Consider the following 23,333-nt stretch of genomic DNA (forward strand, 5'->3'; position numbering starts at 1 on the left):
GAAAAAGGACGACGACGACAATAAAAGAGGACAATGACAGCTACGACGACGACGACAGATCTGAAAACTGGAGGCGACGATTGATCTGAACTCCTCTTGCTCACGACAACGACGATCAACTTGGAAGCTGGACCAACCACCGATTTGGACTTCCTTTTGCTTTGAGCCACCTCACAGAAAGCGACCGACGACCCTTTACTCTTGTCAGCCAATGACATCCTTTGCCGGCTGCCTCACTCTAGTTGTCGGTTGCTTAAGCCGACCCCATCGACGTCAACAATCAGCCATCAAACTATTCGGACTTCTTCCATATCGGCCTCCATAACCACAATCATTGTACATATACATATTATTTTGTAGCATAGTCAGTGTACATATACATATTATTTTTTTAATTTGAAAAATTATAAATACCATATTTAAAATTAAAATCGAAGACACAAAAAGTAAGGTTAACTTTTTGGGGCGAGTGACTGAGCCAGTGTTACCTTTCTCCCAATGCACTGTAGTGCTATTATCGAGGAAATGGTAAGAATGGCTTTACAAGACAGCCTAAAAAGTCGACTCAACTTCTCGGGCCAAAAGCATTATCCTAAAATTATTATTTTAACTAAGAATTTTATCTCATCTCTCTTTTTTCCTCTTTCATCTCCATCATATCTCTATCATACGATTAACGTCGCACAATAAGCGGCAACCAATGCTGAAGCCATACTCCCATTTCCTTATTTTTTTTTCAATATATAAACTCTAATCACCTGTTTAATTAATCATATCATGAAAAGTGACTATTTTTCATCCGAGTTCTAATTTTTAAAGTGTTTGATGGACAATATTTTTTAGATAATACAAATTCTAACTTTTAATCACGTGATAACTTTTTCTTACTTTTGTTAGAAAAGAAATTCTCAAAAAAGAGGAGAGAATTCATTTTTTAGGCAATTCACTCACTCTCTCGTCAATCCCGATGCTCCTTTAACCTCAACTTTCTCCTGAAATTGACGTCAGATCTTCCCCTTGTTCATCGCCATCTCCGTCGAGGATGAGCTTCAAGGGTTCATCTTCATCTTCGTTCAAGATAAGGTTTTCAGCAATTCAATTGATATTTTTCTTGAAATTTAATTTTAGACAATTCAATTGTCTAGAAAATTACAAATTCCATACTTACCCTCCCTAACATTTAACAAAGTAAACTTCAGATCAATTTTACAATTACATCCAAATGCATTATATTTCCTCGTTTTTCCTCCATTAGGAACATCTCCCCCATCCTTGCCTTCCCTATCAACCACCACTACATGATCATCTAATATGGCAACTATTGGAACCCTCACCACCATTTTACCATCCACTACGTACTTTTTCCTCTCCCTCCTTCCTTTCTGTCACCAAATGGTAGTGTGTTGTTCATCATTTGCCTCTACACCATTGTCCTCCTTTCTAGTGAGCATCATGAGGCTCCCTTCTCACGTGAAATGAAGAAAAGGAACTAAATTATAGAGTTTCAATACACTACAAAATGAAATATTTGTAAGAATGGACAAATCACATGGGATCAAAGTGAAATTGACCCTATAATAATAATAATAAGTTATAGACTTACATCTTCAGTAAAGTTATTTTTTTGTTTTGTTTTGGTGGCCATTTAGATACATATAACTCTTATGGTCCTACAAGTGAAGTGAGTGACTCTAAATTTTTTGTTTAACCAGTCATAATATACATTTTTCATACTACAAGCGGGTCAACCTTTCAGTCCAGGCAGATTCTATTGTTTTTCTTTTTCCACCAACAGAAGGTCGAGCTTTAAATCAACAGACCCTACTTCAAAGCAATTACAATAAAACATTTATGTCAATGTGCAGAAAAACAAAACAAAATCAGATCATCAAGAATGCAAATTTGGCTACAGAAGAAAATATTGCATCCCAAAAGGGTCTTGGTGCAACAGAAAGCAACAATGATCACAAGTTTTAATCCCGCTAGATACGAGTCCTCGACGCAACAAAACCATTATCGAAAACCAATCAATTAGAATTAAATAGCTAAAAAGAATGCAGGAATTTAACGGCTATGAGCCTCAACTTCTTTTACTATTCCTTCCTCCTCCTTTCATGGATAAGTATGAGCCATAATGTTAGCATAAAATCACCATCTTCCCAATACAAAATATGACATATTCCATGCATGAAAGTACAGTTTCCTTCCTAAATTAAATGTATGTACACGCAACACATGCAAAGAATGATTACCTTGGGGGATTTGATACAACAAACAAGGACCTATGCCGCAGCAGACTTGGTCTCGTTGTGATTATCCAGATTCAGAGCTTGTAGCAGTTTAGGCCAGGATTCGGGGATTCCCCCTGGAAGATCAAATTCCAACAACTTGCCACGGCTGCGGTAGAATTCCTCTACAGGTCGACTCTAAAGGTAGAAAATATATTGCTAACATGTGTTAGTTCACAAACCACCGTCACTGCTTGCAATCGTTAAAAATTAACAAAAAAAATATGGCTCTGATTGCCTTAACTTTCAGGTTAAAGAAACGTATTGTGATTTGAGGGAAGAGAGCACATTGCGGAGGCTCCCTAATAACCATGCATATGCTCCCAGATAAGGAGATCAAAGTATTACAATATCAGTACGATATTATTACATCGAGGCAATAATCGCATAGGTGAATCTATAACCATCAAATTAGGAAATTTATGATAGATATGATTGGCTAGCTAGAATCCAACCCCACCTGGTAAGATTACGACTTGATGTAGTTATGATCACAAACTCACAAACAGCCAGGCCAGGACACAATAACTGAAAGGTCCATAAAGACCAGTAAGTACAGAATAAATATAACTTGCCCTGTTTGCTGAGTTTGAAGCCAGGGGTGTGTTTGAAGCCAAACTCAGTAATTTAGGTGTTTGGTACAATACCAATTTTTTCAACTCAACTGAGTAGAGCTGAGTTCAAGGCCCCAAACTCAACATCTTGATTTCAATGAGATTGAAGTGAATTGGGGTGAGTTGAAGCCTTCTAATTTCTTGATCTTATTAACTATAAATATTATAATTTTTGTAACAACATCATATGATAATATAATAGTGGTAAATTCCACCTGGCACCTCTAAACTTCATAAGAAAACACAAAATCCCCCGGCTTATCAGAAATGACAGACTCCCCTATCATTAAAATATGATAAAAAGACTATTTTACCCCAATCTGTTAGACACACACACACACACGTGAGTGGTTGCCCACCACTAGGTTCAGCCATGGCTAAACTGAGTGGTAGGTTCAGCTATCATTTCTGACGAGAGAGGAAAGATAGAAAGAGATGAGAGAGAAACAAAAATTAAATAAACAAACAAATAAACTGGTGGTGGCCGACCACCACCAGTTACTGGACACGAACCCCAACACTGCTGGATTTCATTGCAGGAATGCGCATGCGACACATGAGAGAGAGAGAGAGAGAGAGAGATGTTGGGGTTCGTATTCTCCATATTCTTCTCTGGATAAATTGACCGTACACCCTCTAAAGTTTGACCATTTGGTCCGGATATTCCCTATACTTTGTTTTTCGCCAAATTAGATCCTAAACTTTCTTGAAATTGACAATTAATTGAATAGAAATTAAGATAAAATTAAAGATATTTTCTATAACCAAAAATCAAAAAATAAAAATAAAATAAAAACATGGTGCCAAAACCAACGGTGAGTTCCAACTACTGAGGCTGAGCCAGTGGATTACAACCATCGCTAAAACCCACCAAATGGATTTTGATGGCTAGAACCCTTGCTGTGTGCTACAGAGAGAGAGAGAGAGAGAGAGAGCCACCATTCTCTCAAGCCACCAACAGTCACTTGCAACTACCACTGTCCCCCTTCACTGTCCACTCCTTCGCTTTGTTCTCTTATGGCAACCACCAAGCATCACCATGAGCAATCGATATCTTCCCTATTCACTCTCTTTGTTGCCTTGTTGTGCACCACTGATGCTACCATTTTGATGTGATTTCCAACCATCGTGACCACCACCACCACCACCATGGTCGTCTCAACCTCTATCTCCAATGCTTCTCTATTCTTCATTCAGGTGTTGATAACACTGCTACCTATCACCAACATCACTAGCTTCAATTGACAAGGGTTCCGACCAATTCGATCCCAACAACCAGAATCCACAAATGGGTTTAATGCTAAGTTTTTATTTTTTAATTAAATAAAAAATATCTTTAATTTTATCATAATTTCAAGGATAATGGTGTTACTAACAAAAGGGTGTCCGGCAGAATTTCAAGGACTAATTGGGCAAAAAACAAGTATAGCTAGTGTTTGAGCCAAATGGTCAAAGTTTAGGATTGTATGGTCAATTCATGCTTCTTCATTTGCTTCTCCATCTTCATCTTCTACCCCATGGCAATTGATTGGATTTCTTTGCTATGTTTTTGGAACCTCATCGATTGCAATGAGGTTTCTCTAAAACCCCATGGTTTGGCAATGGTTGAACCATCGTCAAACCTTGAAAAGAGAGAAAAGAGATGGACTAAGAGAAAGGGAGACACGTTGGCAAAAAATTCAGTAACAGAGAGAAGAGAGGATTCATGTACCGAGAGGGAGGGGGGTTGGGGGGGGGGGGGATTTGAGGGTATTTTGGTGATCTTATAAATTTTAACAACAGTAAAGTAGCAACAAAGGAGAAAGTGTAGCATGCATGTTTAATAAAATCAGGAGAGGTCCTTGTCATTTCCCAAACAAGGGTACTTAGTGCCTTTTTGGCAAACCTCAAGGATGTCGACTGGAATTTACTCATATACTATAATGTTATATGAATAGATTATATTACATTATATTTATTATAATAATTTATTGACAACTGAAAGTCAAATCAACTTAATAGACTTACCAAATAGTTTTATGTAATCCAACCACCTCTCGTCAACTTATTTTTGTAAGTCAATCCCAAAGGGCCCTTAATACATTATTCTTAAACGACCACATGGACCCTTAATACATCTAATAACAAGGTGACCATTTTAGTGTCCTCTTCTGCTAGAGCTTTCTATTAATAGTTGTCAAAGGAAAATTCTTTTTCTTTTTTTTTTTTCTTTCTTACTCCAAAGATTATGATTCTGTAATGAAAGACACCCATCCTCCATCTTGCCCAATTTAAGTACCCAAAATGTCATACATTCTCCCAATTAGGTGCACCTCCTATTAAACACTATTCAGCTGCACCTAACCATCAAAACTCCACAAAAATTCAATTTTTCCCTGGATAAACTATTGAATTGTTAATTTCATTGCCACTCAGTCACCACCAAATTCTAAGTAGTAACTTTTATCACCATACAAATCCTCATCACCATTAGTCCTCAACCTATTACAACATGGTCTTGGTCTCTTCCAAGCCCCTTGTCACAATCCAAGGGTAATCTTGAAATTTTGTTGTTTTTGTACTAGTTAGTTGTTGCATTGGTGATTGTACCACTATCGTTATTCTATTAGCTGACGGGAAGAGCCTATATAAGGCTAAGATGTATGAGGATGGGAATTCATGTTGAGAAATAACAAAATTCTTTCCCTCTCGTTTCTCTTCCCTCTCAATTCTCTCTCAAATTCTCCCTCCAAAACTCTTTTTTCTCCCTTGGTCACCAGATAATTTTCGCCTTGTTTGAGTCTCATCTTAGAGACTTGACATTTGGTATCAAAGCAGACGATCCCTAGCATAGAATTGGCGTGGTAGTGAACGAACGAAATAGATCAGATCATGGTGAATTGTGATCTGTGAATGGAATTGAGGATCTCCACTGATCAGAAGAAGCGAATTGGTCATAGATTGAGATGGCGGAAGGGACGAGACTGAAGCAATTGAAATCAAGGATGGAAGCACTGGAGTTCAAAATGACAGACTCACAAGCTGTCACTCAAAGCAGGGAAGATGTAGTGGCGATCAGAGACAAAATGCATGAGGATCTTACAACCTCTCGGGAAAGCATGCAAAGAGAACTGGAATGGCATAGAGAAATGATGGAGCAATACGGTCAGAGAATCAACAGCATGTTTAACATGCTATCTTCACTCCCTCAATTCTGGTTACCACCGAAATTCCCTCTCAAATAAGTAGGCTAATCCAAGTGTGGGCCAAGGCATCCTCCTTAGACCCCCGGGTGTGGCAGAGGAGGAAAACTTGTCTGATGAGGAACCAAGAGTGCAGGCAAGAGAATTAGCCTCTCATAATAGTACTCACACACCAATGCTGAGGTTAGAGATACCTTTGTTCAACGGATCCGAGCCTCGGTAGCGGATCTGCCGATGTGAGCGCTTATTCCAGTTTTATAATGTAGTTGAACACCAAAGAATTACCCTTGCCACAACCTATTTGAATGATACGACTGATGCGTGGTTTCAAGGATGGTCCAGATCTAAAGGAATGGAAACAAGATGGATTGATTTTGCTGAGGAGTTGTGCAAGCGTTTTGGGGAGAGGAATATGGCTGACATGATAGAGGAATTTAACAAACTTAAGTAGGAAGGATCGGTTACTAACTATCAAGAAAAATTTGAAGAATTAGGTGCTCTAATGTGGAATGCCCAACCCTCTCTTATAGAGCAATACTTTGTCTATAGTTTCATTAGTGGCCTAAAGAATAAGCTAAGATCCATAGTGCAGATGATGATGTTGGCTACAGTGAGACAGGTGGTAGAAAAGGCCAGGTTGCAAGAGATAATCCTGGAAGCCATCTTCAAAAGAAACAAGACCTTGCCAAGGCTAGTACCTATTGTTAGCCATCCCATAGGAGGTAATTCCTGAGCCTTAAGTGGCCAGACCAACTCCAGGCATATCTAAAGGAAACTCTTAACCATTTGGCTAACAAAAATACCACTATGGAGCAGAGGAGGTTGATGGGATTATGTTACAGATGTAGGGATCAATATTAGCCATGGTCCCAGTGTAAGAGGCAGCTCTTAAACATGGAAGGGGCAAATGAGGACAAAGTAGATGGCATAGAGGAAGAAGAGGAAGAGGAAAAAGGGGAAGCTACAGAGACCACGCCTGAGGAAGAACAAGGGGATGAGGGTGGAGAGATCTCTTTCCAAGCACTCAGAGGGGGTCCAACTAGGAAGATAATCAAGGTGAGGGGACAAGTGGGTAAGAAGAAGCTCATGGTGTTGATCGATAGTAGCAGTACTCACTACTTCTTGAATGAAAGTTACTGCCACCAAACTGAAGTGTAGAATGACAGCCACCACCCCCTTATTAGTGACGGTGGCTTATGGAAACAAAATGTACAACCACTACAAATGTGTGGGCTTTAAATGGGTGATGCAAGGGCACGAATTCCAGGCTAATTAGAGAATTTTGGAGCTAGGGGTTTGTGACATTGCTCGAGGAGTTGATTGGATGCGTACAATCAATCCTTTAACATTTGACTTCAACAAGTTGGAAGTCACTATGGAGATGGGAGGTAGGAAGTTGACATTGGTGGGCAGTTTGGAGCAAGGGGAGTGCAAAATGATCATTGGACAGAAATTACAGAAGCTGATACAAAGTAAAGGGGGGTAAATTGCATAGTTGTATTCAATACAAGCCATGGAATGGGGAGGAATAGAAGGGGAAATGGAAGGGAAGAAGCATCACACAGCTGGTAGCTCTACTACTCTACAGCTTTCCACAGAGGTACACACTTCAGATAGCTTGCACTTACTTTTAACAGAATTTAAGGACCTATTTGTTGAACCCAATTCACTATCACCCCAGAGACCACTAGACCATTCTATATACCTCAATCCTAACTCTACTCTCGTGAACATTTAGAGCTTACAAATACTCCCCAATTCAAAAGGCAAAAATAGAAAAACAAGTCTCAAACATGTTATCCACCTCTATCATTCAACCTAGCCAAAGCTCATTTGCCTCCCTGGTTCTCCTTGTAAAAAAAGAAAGGATGGGACGTGGAGATTTTGTGTTAACTACCATCAACTCAACTACAACACTATCAAAAACAAATTCCCTATACCCCTTATTGATGATCTGTTAGATGAGTTGTTCGGAGTCAAAATATTCTCCAAATTGGACCTAAGGCCTGGATATCACCAAATCTGGATGAAGTCCTCTAATTTACCAAAGACAACTTTCCGTACACAACAGGGGCTATATGAATTTGTCGACATGTCCTTTGGGCTCACCAATGTCCCAACTACTTTCCAAGCATTGATGAACCGAAATTTCAACCCTTGAGAAAATTCATATTAGTTTTCTTTGATGACATCCTCATCTACAACCCCAACTGTAAACAACATCTAATTCACCTCAGAACCACCTTTGAGGTTCTTAAATCTAACCAATTGTATGTCAAGCTATTAGAGTATACTTTTGCCGAGGTGGTGGAATATTTGGGCCACGTGATCTCTAGAGGAGTTAAAGTCGACCCCCGTAAGGTCATAACAGTGGTGGAATGGCCTAGATCGAATACGGTGAAAGAACTAGGGGGTTTCTAAGGGCTCATAGGCTATTATAAGAAGTTTGTACAGCACTATGGGATAATCAGTAGACCCTTAACAGAGCTACTCAAGAAGGACAACTTTAATTGGAACCTTTAGGCCGAGGCAGCCTTCTTAGCACTAAAGAGGGGTAAGACACAAGCCCCAATACTAGCACTACCGAACTTTTCTAAGCTTTTTGTGGTGGAGATTGACGCTTGTGATAGTGGGATAGGGGCAATGCTTGTGTAGGAAGGTAGGCCCCTAGCTTATATTAGCCAAGATTTGGCTCCAAAGCACCTCTGGCTAAGTGATTATGATAAGGAGTTGCTTGCTGTGTTGGGGGCGGTGGAGAAGTGGAGACACTACCTAGAGGGGAATCCTTTTATAATCAAAACAAATCATGAGAGTTTACAATTCCTATCTCAGCAAAGGCTACATACTCACTTGCAATGGAAGGGGGTTTCGAAGTTAATGGGGCTGGACTACACTATTCTCTACCAAAAGGGAAATGAAAATATGGTTGCTAATGCCCTATCAAGGAGGGGAAAGAAGGGCAGCTGCCAATCCATAATTGTTGCGGTATCGGAATGGGTTAAGGAGCTAGCTAGGAGCTATGAACAAATAGTGGTTGAAGGACCTCATAGCCCAACTTACTCTGCATCCTATAGGGAGCCTAGGGTACACACTCTCCAATTGCTTGGTTAGATTCAATGGAAGGTTGGTGATGGGAGATGAAAAAGCATTAAAGGAAAGGATCCAAACGACACTACATTGCTCCCCATTGGGTGGTCATTCAAGAAATTCAGGAATAAAGGCTATATATCATAAGGTGAGACAATTGTTTTTTTGGCATGGGCAAAAGAAGGATGTGGTGGAGGTTTTTCTATCTTGTACAACCTACCAGCATTGTAAACATAAGCAGGTGGCCTATTCGAGTCTATTGCAACCATTAACTATACTTGAACAAGCTTGGGAGGGAGTTTCCATGGATTTTATAGAAGGTCTACCTAAATCCAAAGGTAAGGATGTAATATTGGTAGTGGTGGATAGATTGACCAAATTTGCACACTTTATCAGTCTCACACACCCCTTTTTAGCTCAAGTGGTGGCAAGAATGTTCCTAGATTCTGTGGTTAAAATTCCTGGAGTGCCTAAATCAATTGTGTCCGATAGGAATAAGATCTTTACTAGTACTTTTTGGCAAGAATTATTTCGAGAATTTGAGAGTGGGGTTGCATATTTCTATTGCCTATCATCCTCAAACGAATGGCCAAACTGAGATGGTTAATTAGTGCCTGGAAGCTTACCTAAAGTGCATGTGCTTCACTAAACCCAAAAGTTGGAATCGGTGGTTGTCCCTAGCACAATGGTGGTATAACTCTAACTATCATGGTGCCATCAAAAGAAGCCCCTTCGAAGCAACATTTAGTTATAGCCCCCCAGGCCTTATCCAATCCCACAACCACCATGGCTGTTGTGGAACAATAATTGCAACAGAGGCAAGAGGTGCTATCTATACTTAGGAGGGAATTGGCCACAACCCAAAATAGGATGAAGCAAAAGGCAAATAAATAGAGGAGTGACAGATCCTTCAATGTGGGCGATAAGGTCTACCTTAAGGTGAAGAGATTCCTACAACAACCCTTTTCAACTACACTAGTCTCCAAACTCAGCCCCAAGTACTTCAGGCCCTATCCCATAGAATCCAAGGTGGGGGAGAGGTGGCATATAAGTGACAGTTGCCAACAGGGGTCAACATCTACCCCGTGTTCCATATCTCATTACTGAAGAAGTCTATTGAATCTAATGCTCGTACTAGTCAAGACCTGCCAACTGTGGATGAAGATTTGGAAGAAGCTCTGGAGCCTTGGGCCATTATAAATAAGAGAGTAGTGATCCCCTTGACCCAAGTGTTGGTAGAATGGTCACACATGCACCCTGACCATACAACTTGGGAATACCTACCAGAACTGCTTAAGCAATTCTTGAGAGCTACCGGCTTACTCTAAATTCTTGACGACAAGAATGATTTCAAGGGGTGAGGAATGCAACAATCCAAGGGCAATCTTGAAATTTTGTTGTTAAGGCATTAGCCATTTATACTAGTTAGTTGTTGTATTAGTGATTATACCCCTACAATTATACTCTTAGCCGATGAGAAGAGCCTATATATATAAGGCTAAGATGTATGAGGATGGGAATTCATGTTGAGAAATAACATAATTCTTTCCCTCCTATTTCTCTTCCCTCTCAATTCTCTCTCTCAAATTCTCCCTCCGAAACTCTTTTTTCTCCCTCGATCACCAAATAATTTCTGCCTTGTTCGAGTCTCATCTTAGAGACTTGACACCCCTCCAATCATCTCCAACAATCTGAAACATTATAGTCAACACTAGCTTATATTCTCACAACACTCCAATTGTCTTCTAGCTAATAGCCGAAACATATTTTTCATGAACCACCACAATTTGTTCAATAAGACATGGTTTCAAATTAAACATATCTACAATATAAGCATAAATGTATAAACGTAAATCAAATCCGACTTATGTAATATATTGTACATCAAACTCTTATTTTTACACACCATCGCAAACATATGAAACTAATCAAAACATTATTTTGATGACTTTAGATTTGACATAATGTATAGGCTAAATTACATTAAGCACCCTTGAGGTTTGCTAAAATGACATAGACCCTTGACACTTTAAAAATGACAAAGACCTCCCTTGCCATTAAGTTATTGTGTGAATCTTCTCTCTCTCTCCTTTTTCTTCCTGCTCTCTTTCACCCTTGTAAATTGGGTCTTATCTAGTGACTGTCTCTGTCTATCTTCTTCAACAACAGTCCTTCCTCTCCAGCTATGACTTCAACCTCATATTCTCTGCCACCCCTCTCTTTCTCACTATATCTAAAAAACAAATTGATTGTGCTATGATTCGTAGAGAACATCTTTGCAAATCGAAGGCTTCAATTCCATCAATTTGTAGAGAAATTCTCTACAAATTGAGCCCCAAATATTATGATTTGATTTGCCATCCAAGGAGAGAGAGAGAGAGACAAAGAGATCACTCCATAATGGTGGCAGCAACAATTTTCCACAATGGCATAAAGGTATGTCTCTCTCTATCTCTTCATTGCCTTTCTCTCTCTCTCCTCTCTAAGACAATGAGGTTGAGAGAAACCCCATCAACAAAAACCCATTACCGATTAGATTGAGAGAAACTTGATTGCTGATGGGTTCATTCTCACGACTCCAAGGATCCCCAAGGATAGATTAGTAAAAGGTATTATATGTATTTCTCTTTTGGTTGTACTCTTATGTTGTAACTGTTAGTACCTCTATCTATTAAGCCTATAAATAAGCTAGTGTAGTTAGAGAATGTATGTTGTGGAATGATATTTGAATTTTAGACTTTCCCTCTCTTCAATTTCCTCTTTGATTTCTCTACTCGTTCCTCTCAATTCTCTATTCTCTCTCTCTATCACCTATGTCCCCTCTCAATTCTATCTATGATCCCTCTCCTTCTACTCTAGTTCTCCCTATCTTGTTGTTCTATCTTTCCCGATTTCTCCCAAATTCCATTCTAAACCCTAAGTTAACTAGTACATGACATTCATCTCTCTCTCTCTCTCTCTCTCTCATTTTCTCTTTCCGTGCCTTTAAAGCCTAAGAAGCCTGGATCTGGGCTCATTTGCTAGCTTGGATGGAGGAACCAGTCTAGACCCAATCTCATTCCTCCATCGTTGAAGGTGGTGGTTGGCACCAACGATCACGAACGATTTTTTTTTTCTTTTTTTCTCTATCAATAGAAGAGAGAGGAGAGAGAGTATGAAGGGTATTTTGGACATTTTTGAAAAATTAACGGAGGTTTATTGGAAAGTGATGCATAACCAATAACCTCACGAGAGGTTCATGCCATTTTTGAAATGTTATGGGGATATGTGTCAATTTGTTAAACCCTGGTGTAATTTACCCCAATTTTCATACCCTGTCATAGACATGTTCCACATATTTTCAAATTGAGGACTTGCATACACAAAATATATCGTTGTTAAGAAATTTCTTGTTATTTAGGTATTTCAATTGTAGGGCAGGGGGTAATTATAAGAATTGTTGTCATATAAAAAAGTATACAATAGTTATGTATTTGGCAAATGGAATACCACCATTTAATAATAAAGCACTCAGATTACTACATTATTATACTATAACTTGTAAGTAGCTTTTAACAAGAATATGCATGTGAATGATATAGCCTGTTGGAAGGAAGGGGGCACATATTGCATCTTAGGCATATAGAAAGGCAGAGAAGGCGGTCATGTAGTGATCATAGTCCAATTCACCCTGTTGTAACAGTGAACTTCTAAGGTAAATTTTTTATAGAGTAATAATGTCATCTTATAGTTAGTGTTAGTAAATATTCATACTTACAAAAACTTAAAGAACAAAAATAATTCATTCAACAAAATGATAAACATGGAAAAAAGATCAACAAGGTGGTCAAAAGGCATTTTGAGAAGTTGGAATATTACCATTTCATTGTAAACACGGAGTCGTTCCTTTACAACTGCTTCAGTGTCATCAGACCGTGTGATAAGTTTTGATGCACAATGAGGTGGAGGAAGAAGTGGTGCCATGTACATTCCAGGGTTTCCATCCTCACTCTTGATGTCAATGGAGGCAACATTATAGTTCCCCCCACACTCACTGCAAATCCTTCTCCCAAGGCACTTTGCAAGCAATGCTTCCTCCCGAAGCTTTAAATTAATTACCAAGTCAATGTCTGTGACACCCTCTAAAATTTCCTAAATAACAAAAGCCCCAAAAGGTTAATTAGTGGAATGCACATGAGAGCAAATTAAAATCTTCCATGTGTTCAGCACAGGTAAAGATGAACCTTTGAAATCTAAATGCCATGGAGAAATGGGAAAAACAAAATTGCATTGGTGACATTTATTAATTTGTATATAGTGCTAAAAGAAAGGAAACAGATGAATTAATGATATGGATTCAATGAACATACAAATTTATCATACATGTCATAAAAATATTAACAGCATTTCTACATATATTGGAAGTGGTTAAAAGTACTGGAAGAGAGAACTGCAGAGTCAACAATTTGAAAAATCTCCGCCGTATATTTCAGAGAGTAAGCTCATAAGCATGAACAGTACCCACCATTAATAATGCTTTGCAAATATAATTCAGTATTCAGGTCCACAACCACTTTTACTGGAGAATTTCTAAGTTTTGGCAAGGATTCGCAGCAAAATATGCAACCAAATAGCATGCTCACAAGATCAGTGTTCCAGCTACAAAGCATTTACAAGAATGATAAGCTGTGTCATTGCTCATTACGCAAGCATTTTTTTGCCCAAAAAAAGAAAAAACTACACATAGTCCTAAGATAATTGATAACTTCATGGCGCATAGGATATTTATCAGTTAATTATATCAACATCTTTTTCCTGTTCTCTTTATCCTTTCCACTTCTTTTATCACAGGTCAATTGTGTACTAGTAAAGGTTTAGCTTGGTCATTCTGTGACCTACCATTTTAGCAAGGATAAATGGGCCCATACCCAAGGGTAATGTCAAAGGAATACTTCCTATGGATATCCTCAGACAGTTCATTTCCAGTCAGCAGACGGCAGTATTAACTTAAATTACAAATTACAGGCAAGTAGCATGCATTCTGCAACTTTTTATTTGATGAACAAACAAAACATGGTTCCCAAGATATGATCAGCTCCTTTAAGATATCTTAAAACAACATAATAGCCACCAGTAGGGACTTAAGACATCTAGAAACTATATCAATTTTCCATGAGAAGAGCCCCCTGAAGCTTTTAAAAGGCAACTAGTCCACTGGAAAACAAACAACACGTTACTCTCATTTAAATCCATTTCCTTCTCTATTTTCCTATTTTCATCCTTCTTGATTATTTTCTAGAATCTTTTGGATTTCTGAACTTCATGGTGTAATTATCCAGCACCAGTATAGTTATGTTTCGATGGCATTCTTGGTGCATTTAGAGGACTTCATTGCAAGGAGAAGAAAAGAAGAAACAAAAACTTATTTAACAGCAATTGTAAACTTGAAGGGTGCCAGTAAGCCATCTTTACTTTTGGGACTCCAAATGATAATTAAAAAAGGACAGGAGGGAGGAAAAAGATGAAAAGAGTACAGCATGCTCACCGCCTGTCTTATAGTTCGAGGAAAACCATCAAGAATAAATCCTGATTCACCCTTAGCTTCTCCAGCTTCAAGGCGCTTGGACAATAAATTTATTATAATTTCATCTGAAACCAATTTCCCTTGGTTAACAATCTCTTCAAGCTGCAAAATAGGAGCAAAAGACAAAAGCTCAAAGATACTGCATATATAAACAAATTTATCTCAGATAACAGTAGGAAGTCCAAAATTTTATTCCGATGTTATAGTGTTCTTTTAAGGAAAATTTAACCACTTTCCCCTGTTATGGATAGGTCATATTCATTTTTTTAAGATCCCACACATGAAAAGTGAGGTACTTGAAATTTTTGAATAGCACAATAAGCATAGCATGTGACCAGAGTAAACTGACTACACAACTCACAACAACATAAACAATAATCATAAGCCTTGTCCCACTAGGTGGGTTCAGTTGCATGAATAATAAACCTCCAGCCATCTCTATCCATGGCCATATCCTTTGTAAGGCCATTACATTCTCTATCATATTTAAAGGTTTCCCACCAAGATCTCTTCGGTCTTTTTCTCCTCCTCTCGCTACAAACTTCCTCCATTTCATCCACTCACTTCACAAGTGAATCTATCAGTCTTCTTAAGATTACAAATGTTACAGTGAAGATGAATACTTCTAGGCCTGCAAACGAGCCAAGCCTCCTTAGCAGCCTCCCAAATTTCTTATGCGGTATCATAAAGAAGGAAATTCTCACCTATTTCATTCGCCATAGAATTGATGAGCCAAGTCATCACCATGTTATTTTCTGTCTTCAAACCTCTGTATCTTGGTTCCTCTTCTTTTGGTTTGGCTATGACTCCAGTCAAGTAGTCGTCTTTGCCCTTGCCTCATATGAACATCAACACTGATTGTGACCATTGGAGATAATTCTGACCGTTGAGCTTGTGTCCCGTAATAGCGATCATGCTATTATTATCCATGGTTATAGCATTGTTGCTTGGTGCGGGAATAATCTGGGTAGACTTACTGCTGCTGCTGGCCATTGTAGAAGAATTCTGGTACTATCGGGTAGAAGAAAGAAAGGAGATTAAGAGGTGGCTAGTCGCTGTAGCAACTGGCTGCTTAGGGTTTGATAAGAAGAGGAAATAATTCTTGCTCTGATACCATGAAGAAATCTTCTTTTGAAAGAATAATACTCCGTCTATTATTCCCTTGAGAATGCCACAAATATATATACAGTGAATCCTAAGAATTCTCCTAAATTTTAGAGATTAGATTCCTACTTTTTAAAACTAGCTTACAACAACCTTAAATACAAACAAATCTAATAAAAAGGAAAGATAAGATATAAGCAATATAAATCAAGGTAAATCACAGAGAATAAATCAAATGATAACGAGCTTAATAGCTCGACAGCTCGGCCTTCCCTCAGCTCGACAACTCGGCCTCATCAGCTTGGTTACTCGGCCTTCCATCAACTCGGCAACTCGGCCTTCCATCAACTCGGCCTTCTAACAATTTCCACAGAAACAAAAGGGTTAAATAAGCCAAAAAATAAAGGCTGGATGATCCAGCACTGTGGAGGCACGCTAGAGCGACGACAGATGGCAGAAGCCCGTGACTGGTGGCGGTGGATGGCGACAAAACCACTTGAGCTGGGATGGACTGAGGGAGGCGAGTCCAATGGTGAAGACAGTGTTGCGATCGGAGCATTGGAGAGAGAGATCGGAGCAAAAATGTCTATGTGAACAGTGCCAGAGAGACGGCACGTGATGGCGGCAACGACAACGGTCCTCCGAGGGTCAACAGATCAGAGGCCGGTGAACGCAACGGCGGTGGTGGTGTGCATGATCGGTGACCGGACGGTGAAGACTCGCTGCTGACTAGTAGCACAAGCGGCGAAAACGCAGTGGGCGGCGACAGCGGTGGCACAACAAGCTACGGCAGTTGGTGGCAACGCGACCGACGGTGGTCGTTGGTGATGTGGGCGGCAGCAGCTAGGGTTTGTATTAAAAGCTAAGGTTTGTATTTTGGCTCTGATACCATATGAAACTTAGGAAGAAAACCCTAACTTTTAATATGTATATACCACATAATTAAATTCATAGACTATAAACCTATATATATATACAAATACAATGGGCCATGGGCCATGGGCTCTAATATAGGATTAACCCTAGACTATAACCATATAACTCAACAAGATCCTTGTAACAATCTAGGAAAAATAACATGGCACCTTTGAGTCATTGGAATTGTGGCGTTGTCAATCCAAGTTCGGGAGGCTTTCAATGGTGGTGTACTTCTCGATTAATATGGTCAAAAAGAAGAAAGAGAGAATTACATGAGTATTGTTATGTCCAATAAAAAGCCTAAGCCTGAGAGGTTAGTCGAGTAATCGAGAGACTACCTGCCGAGAGACCACCAAATGAATGAAGGGTTAGTTGACTAAGTAGAGAGGTTAGTCGAGTAATCAAAAGATTGCTTGCTGAGAGACCATCGAATAAGTGAGTGGTTAGTCGACTAACCAGAGAGGTTAGTCGAGTAACCAAGTGATTGCTTGCTTGTCGAGAGACTACCGAGTGAGTGAGAGATTAGTCAACTAACTAGAGAGGTTAGTTGAGTAAGAGTGACTGTTAGTCGAGCTACCGAGAGACTGTGGAGAGAAGTTAGTCGAGTGACCGAGAGAGGTTAGTTGAGTGACCATCACTGACCAAATGATTGACTGAGAAATTACTCGAGTAATCGAGAGAGATTACTTGAGTGACTGACTGAGGTTACCTGAGTAACACCAAGAGGATAGTTGACTAACCAAGCAAGTGACAGACATGGCCAAAGACTAACTGCCTCGCCGAGTGACCCTTTGGAAGCCTCTCTCGAAACGTCACTAAGAGAACCTTCTAGAGTACTTCATAAGTCAATCATCCATAAGAAGATATCGAGGAGACTCTCATGGGCGATCCAGAACCGGAAGCCTCTCTCTAGACCATGTGAGAGACCTTTCCAAAAGACTATAGACCCCAAGATACCTAATCTCCATATACTACTCACAAGAGACCGTGAAAAACGGGTCAAACTTACCTCCAATATGCTCACCTACAAATCTAGGAGACGTTCAATGTGCCCATCGAAGATTGCGGCTCTCCCTCCACTTGTCAGACTCCTCTCCCCTGTAAATAGGATAATCCTCCTCTAGAAAAGGGTACGCTCACAACTCTACACATACTACAACTCTGCTTTCTTTGCATTCTACACTCTCATCCAAAGATTGACTCAAGCATCCGGGGGCCCACACAAACGGTCACTTGCACCCCTAACTGATTTCTTCCTTGTAGGTCATCTACAAACTGGTCACTCACAAACTCATCAAGACACTCTCGCACTCAAAGAAATTTATTGTTGTATTTGAGCAACAAGTATAGTTTGTGATTTTAACCATGAAGGCAACTCAGGCATGATGAAAACATTGTAAGATTTTACCAACAAGGGGTCTTCACTTTAAACAGTAATAGGGTAACTTCACAAGCAATGAATGGGTAACTACCACATGTTTGGTAATTAAACAATAACAATAAAAGATTTAAAGTTTATGCCTATCTTGTAGCAATCTTATAAAAGGCTAAATGAGAATCAATCAATTATATATTTTGTATGAAACTATTTCAACAGAATAACACATAAAGCATGATACATAAATAATAATTAAAAGTCTAGTTGCCCTCCAACATACACAAACTCAAAACCTTTAACCCATCTTGATTCAAAACAAAAACAAAAAATTTGAAATACAGATGAGATTAAGGCATGTGGTTGAGATAAATGAGAATCAATTATATATTTTGTATGAAACTAATACGAGGGAATAACATTTAAAGCATGACACAAATAATAATTAAAAGTCCACTTGCCTTCTATCATACTAGAAGAACTCAAAACCATTAACCCATGTTGATTCAAAACAAAAAATTGAATGTAGGTGGGATTAAGGCTTATGGTGGTGGTGGTTGTTATTGTAGTTGATGTTGTTGTTATCTCTAGTAGTTATTATACACCCCAAAAGAAGAATTTGACTCATCTAGAAAAATGGCATTCCCGTGTATGAAACTCTTTCCTTTGTTCGGGCCAAAGAAGGTTCATTGTTGTATATAACTTATCGTTGATTTGCAAAAAAGAATGTTTCCACAACTAGAAGTTGTGACCTTATACTCATCCAAACATAAAAAAGTTATACATATATTTCTATAATTATCTTTGGAATACTATCTCCTTGACTAGATTACCCATGAGCATATATGGTTTTTTACTTTTTGTTTGACACGAAGAAGGTAGTAAAACATCCAAAAAGCTGCCTCAGCATCCCACTCCCCTCTAACAACTACAGCAATTAATGATACAAATTTACTCCATATTGGTTTTAATGTCCAATGGAGTATTCATTTTTTAATAATAAATTTTTGAATGACAAACCCCAAAAGATAGAACAATACTCTTATAAAAAATTATTGCAAAAATAATGTTTTTCTTTCCATATATGTAGTTAATGTGGAGAGTGCTGGACCGAAACTCAAAACTATTCCACACAATTTTAGTGGAACTCAAAGATGAAGCTTCCCAATGGAGAGTGACCTCTTCCATTGTCAATCCCAAGAAGTAATGAACTAATACGTGTCTAGTTTTTGAACCATTTCAGCTTTCCAAACCCTTAAGGGAAATGAACTCATATGCAGTTATGCATCAGGGCACCACCAAAGGGAAAGACCAAGGAAGTATTCTTCTTCAACCCAAAGAGTAATGATGTGGAGGAACAAGGGAAGTAGGTCATCCAGAATTATAAGTAGGGGTACACACAAGTGTAGATAACTATATGGAAAAGGTTTAAAAGAAAATAAGAGCTTAATGGAGACCAAAGCTCTTTATGTGATCCAGAAATGTTATGCAAATGGAGATATAGTGAAAAAGTGCAATGTTGTTCCGGTGTCTGCTTTTCTTCTCTGCTTTAGCTATCCTAAAGAATTTCATCAAGTCATCTCTATCTAGCTCTGTACAGTTGTCTAAACAGTTTTCCCCTGAAACCTGTATGATGAAATTAAAGGACCATCAAAATATACAACAATTTGAAAAAGAGCAGTATTTGGCAGGGGAATATAAATCAATTTGAGAAAGATAGTAGTATTTGTCAGAGGAGTTTAAATCAAACACATAGGCCCTGCCTTTTTCAATTCTCATCCAAATTAAAAGAAGCTGCAACAAGTACTAGTAAGACACATTACAAACGCCTGCTGCTCTTTCTGTTTCAGATTCATTTCAGGTTTCCAAAGCATTATTGGAGACAACTAAAATATTCCAGGGCCAAGCATACCTGTTTGCCATATAAATACATGTAAAGTGATAAGAATGTAATATCAAGAAATGCAATACATCTAGCATCCATGAAAACATATTTCTAGGAATTGCAACATGCAAAGCATTCATGAACTTTGACAATCAAATAGGTACATATACTGAAAGATTCGTGAGTTCAAAGAGTGATTAACAGCTTGCCCTGAGAAATTGCAGCAATGGGAATGAAACTTGGTAAAACAAGTCTCAGGATTCACAGGAGATACTGCAATTGTCCTAGTACAAAAACTAATTGCACAGAATGCCTTAAGGGACCAATATCAAAATGACGATGAAGATGAATAAGGCAAGTTCATGATGTTATAGGCTAACTTCAATTCTGGCTTGTTTGTGCAGGGAGACTGTTTGAATTGGGCATAATGGTTGGTGTAATATCAAAAACAATGTGGCACTGCTCCCAACCTGGCTGCATACCTGGTAAGAACAATTTTATAGATGGAAATGTTTCCATAATGATGTTAGATTGAGAATAAATTTTTCATAAAAAAAATCTGGCAAGGACTTCGCTGGAATGGGTTGCTTTTAGGCTTCCTTTTTTAATTAATTAATTTTTAACTTACAATCCGTACACATCATATAAAGCAAAGGGCGCCCAGGGAAACAGAAGTTCTGCTTTTTTATATCCTTTCAAACTCTCTCATTAGCCCAAACCAACAAAGCATTACATGCTTGGGCATCTGAATAGACGAGACTCCTTGCTTTCCAAAGGTTGGGGCAGGGCTATTTTTGTGGGCGGCCTTGCCTTTTGCAAAGTCCTCATTTTACAAGGAGGTTTCCACAACTTGAACTCATAATCTTACCGTCTCAACAGAGCAACCCGACCATTACTACCAAAGCTCGCCCTCGAAGCATTATAACTTTCACACTACATTTGTCTTCAGCTACGAGCAGCGAATCACAAATCCGGTTCGCAAAAATTTCCTTCTTCAAATCGTCAAATACTAAACCGCCTCCCCAAATTTAAAAAGAAAGCGAACATTTCATCTCAAATCCCAACATAATTCGAATCTATTCTAACCGATAATACCCCAAATTCCAAATTAAGAGAACCGGACGCCAACATCAGCAGAGAAAACCACAACGAACCTGGGAGGCAAGCGGACCGTGAGAGGAGAGCTCGTGGCGGACGAGATCGCCGGTGGAGATGTGGGGGACGCCGAGGAGGCTGGAGAGGCGGCCGGCGTAGGTGCCCTTGCCGACTCCGGGACACCCCAGGAACACCCACTGCACTTTCCTGTGGAGAGGAAAAGACGAGTCGTTATAGCTATGGCGGTGCAAAGAAGAGGTCGGCGGTGCGATGTCGGTTCCGGAATTGGAAGAATAGGAAGAAGAGGAGGAGCAGGAGCTCCGGAGAACTGAAGAGAAGGTCAGCCAGCGTCTCGGCTCCAGAAGGCGCTTCGGAACCGCCATGGCTGATGATCTCTCTCTCTCTCTCTCTCTCCTTGTGCTGATTTGAGGAGCCTGGAAGAAAGAAAGAAGACTTCTGAGTCGCGTATGAGTCCGCACACGGGGTTTAAATTAAACCATGGGAGCGGAATAATTCACAAAAGCACAAACTTCGAGTTGTACATTTAAAATTTTATTAAATTCGAGTTTTCGGTCTTGAGCTCAATTTATTTGTAGATTGTATTATTCAACTAATAATTTAATTACAGGTGTAAAACAGTCAACCTATAGTTAGTTAATTTTTTTTTATATAACTTAGATGTTCGAGCTCGGCCCACCTAATCTTGAAGGAGAGACTAACTTTTTCCCCTGATTTGACTTTTGAGTAAATGAGATGAAATCATAAATTTATACATTCTCAAATAGATACGCAATCAATTTTACTAAGGAGGCATTTGTTAATCAAGATATAAGGTGAAAAAGTCAAGATATGGGATGCATCCCGGACTTCTATCATTTTCAACATATTTGTTAAATTTATCTGACTATTCTTGAAAAAATCATTAATAATCTCTTATTTTGATTTTTTAAGATATACATATCTCTCATCCTCTTAAAATAAGCATATCTTTGATCCTACATATAAGAAAAAAATGACGTCTGTGTCATTTAATGCATTCCAAAGAATTTAACAAACAGTTTGATAAAAATATTGAAATACTTTCTAACTTTATCTTGATTATTCTATATCTTAGTCCGAAAATCATTCCGAACTTATCTTGATATTTCTTTATTTTGCTCATTTTAACAAATGTCATATAAATAAAATATTTTTGTCTCCACAAAAAATTGATCCCTCACCACTCCCAAAAAAAAAAACTTGAAAATTTTACCATTTGCATCATGTCATGGCGACTATATTGAGTTAGTTTTGATAATATTTAGATTTGACTTATTTACATTTTAAGGTATTCCATTCGACCTTAGTTCATTTACAAATTAAAGTTATTTAATTTTTATTTCTTAATATATTATAATATATATACTCAACGTGTTTAATTTAAATAAATTTAATTTAATTTATTAATAAGTTTGTTTGTAAATAAAAAACCCACATGTTAAAACTTGTTTATAAATAATAAATAAACCTATCTGAGAGCAAAAAATACTATCATGAACAATAAATAATTATATTCATGGGATAATAAATAAATATATATATAGTTGGTCTTTTGATTTTTCTCTTTTAAACAAAAAATAAATGGTCTTAACAACGTTAAAAATTTGTTAGCAATAAAATTTGTATACCTGATATTAAGTTTCAAGGGTACAAATTTTTGTAAAATTATTTTGTTGATAACAAAAACATTCACTTTGTTAGTAAAGTAACAAAATGCCTTAAAAATTTTGTACAGATGACATTTAGAGTATATTTGATAGCATTTAGTTAGAAAGCAAAGCATTTTTCAATTTACATGAAAAACAAAAATCATCTCTCGCTAGATGAATTTTTTTATAAAAAAGAGACAAAAACATATTTTAATAATTATATCGTGAAAAATGTAGCGTGTCAAACAACAAAGATGAAATTTAATTATTTGAATGTGACATTTTTTATATATTTTTTATGCTATCAAACACAATCTTAGATATTTGAAACAAGACATTCCAAAGTTCAAATTGTGGGAGACATCTGAACTTGTTCACATAATCTAACAGGATTTTAAGTTTAAATGCTTGAACTCTTACCAAAAAAAAAAAAAAATTACAAAAGTTATTTAGGTGATTGAGAGAAATCGCCTTAGACATCTAAAACAAAGACAAAATTAAATCACTATTGCATTCACAAGTCTGGAATATGGT

General features: G+C 38.2%; 1 protein-coding gene across 4 annotated transcripts; it reads right to left on the minus strand.

Annotated features, from left to right (window-relative positions):
• Positions 1–551: 551 nt before the first annotated feature.
• On the minus strand, positions 552–21,578 carry LOC127809818 (probable adenylate kinase 6, chloroplastic). 4 transcript variants are annotated; one of them, XM_052348945.1, is made up of 5 exons: positions 21,171–21,578; positions 14,696–14,836; positions 13,030–13,302; positions 2,253–2,426; positions 552–1,462 (listed from the first exon to the last, which is right to left on the minus strand). In XM_052348945.1, exons 1-4 carry the CDS (start codon positions 21,492–21,494, stop codon positions 2,283–2,285), a joined length of 882 nt encoding a protein of 293 aa, XP_052204905.1. In that variant the 5' UTR covers positions 21,495–21,578; the 3' UTR covers positions 552–1,462; positions 2,253–2,282. The 4 variants fall into 4 exon arrangements, with proteins under 4 accessions (XP_052204905.1, XP_052204903.1, XP_052204904.1 ...); XM_052348943.1 differs by lacking the exon at positions 552–1,462 and adding an exon at positions 1,553–1,821; XM_052348944.1 differs by lacking the exon at positions 552–1,462 and adding an exon at positions 1,553–1,824.
• Positions 21,579–23,333: the final 1,755 nt, after the last annotated feature.

This window comes from Diospyros lotus, chromosome 9, assembly GCF_014633365.1.
Source record: "Diospyros lotus cultivar Yz01 chromosome 9, ASM1463336v1, whole genome shotgun sequence".
NCBI classification, from domain to species: Eukaryota; Viridiplantae; Streptophyta; class Magnoliopsida; order Ericales; family Ebenaceae; genus Diospyros; species Diospyros lotus.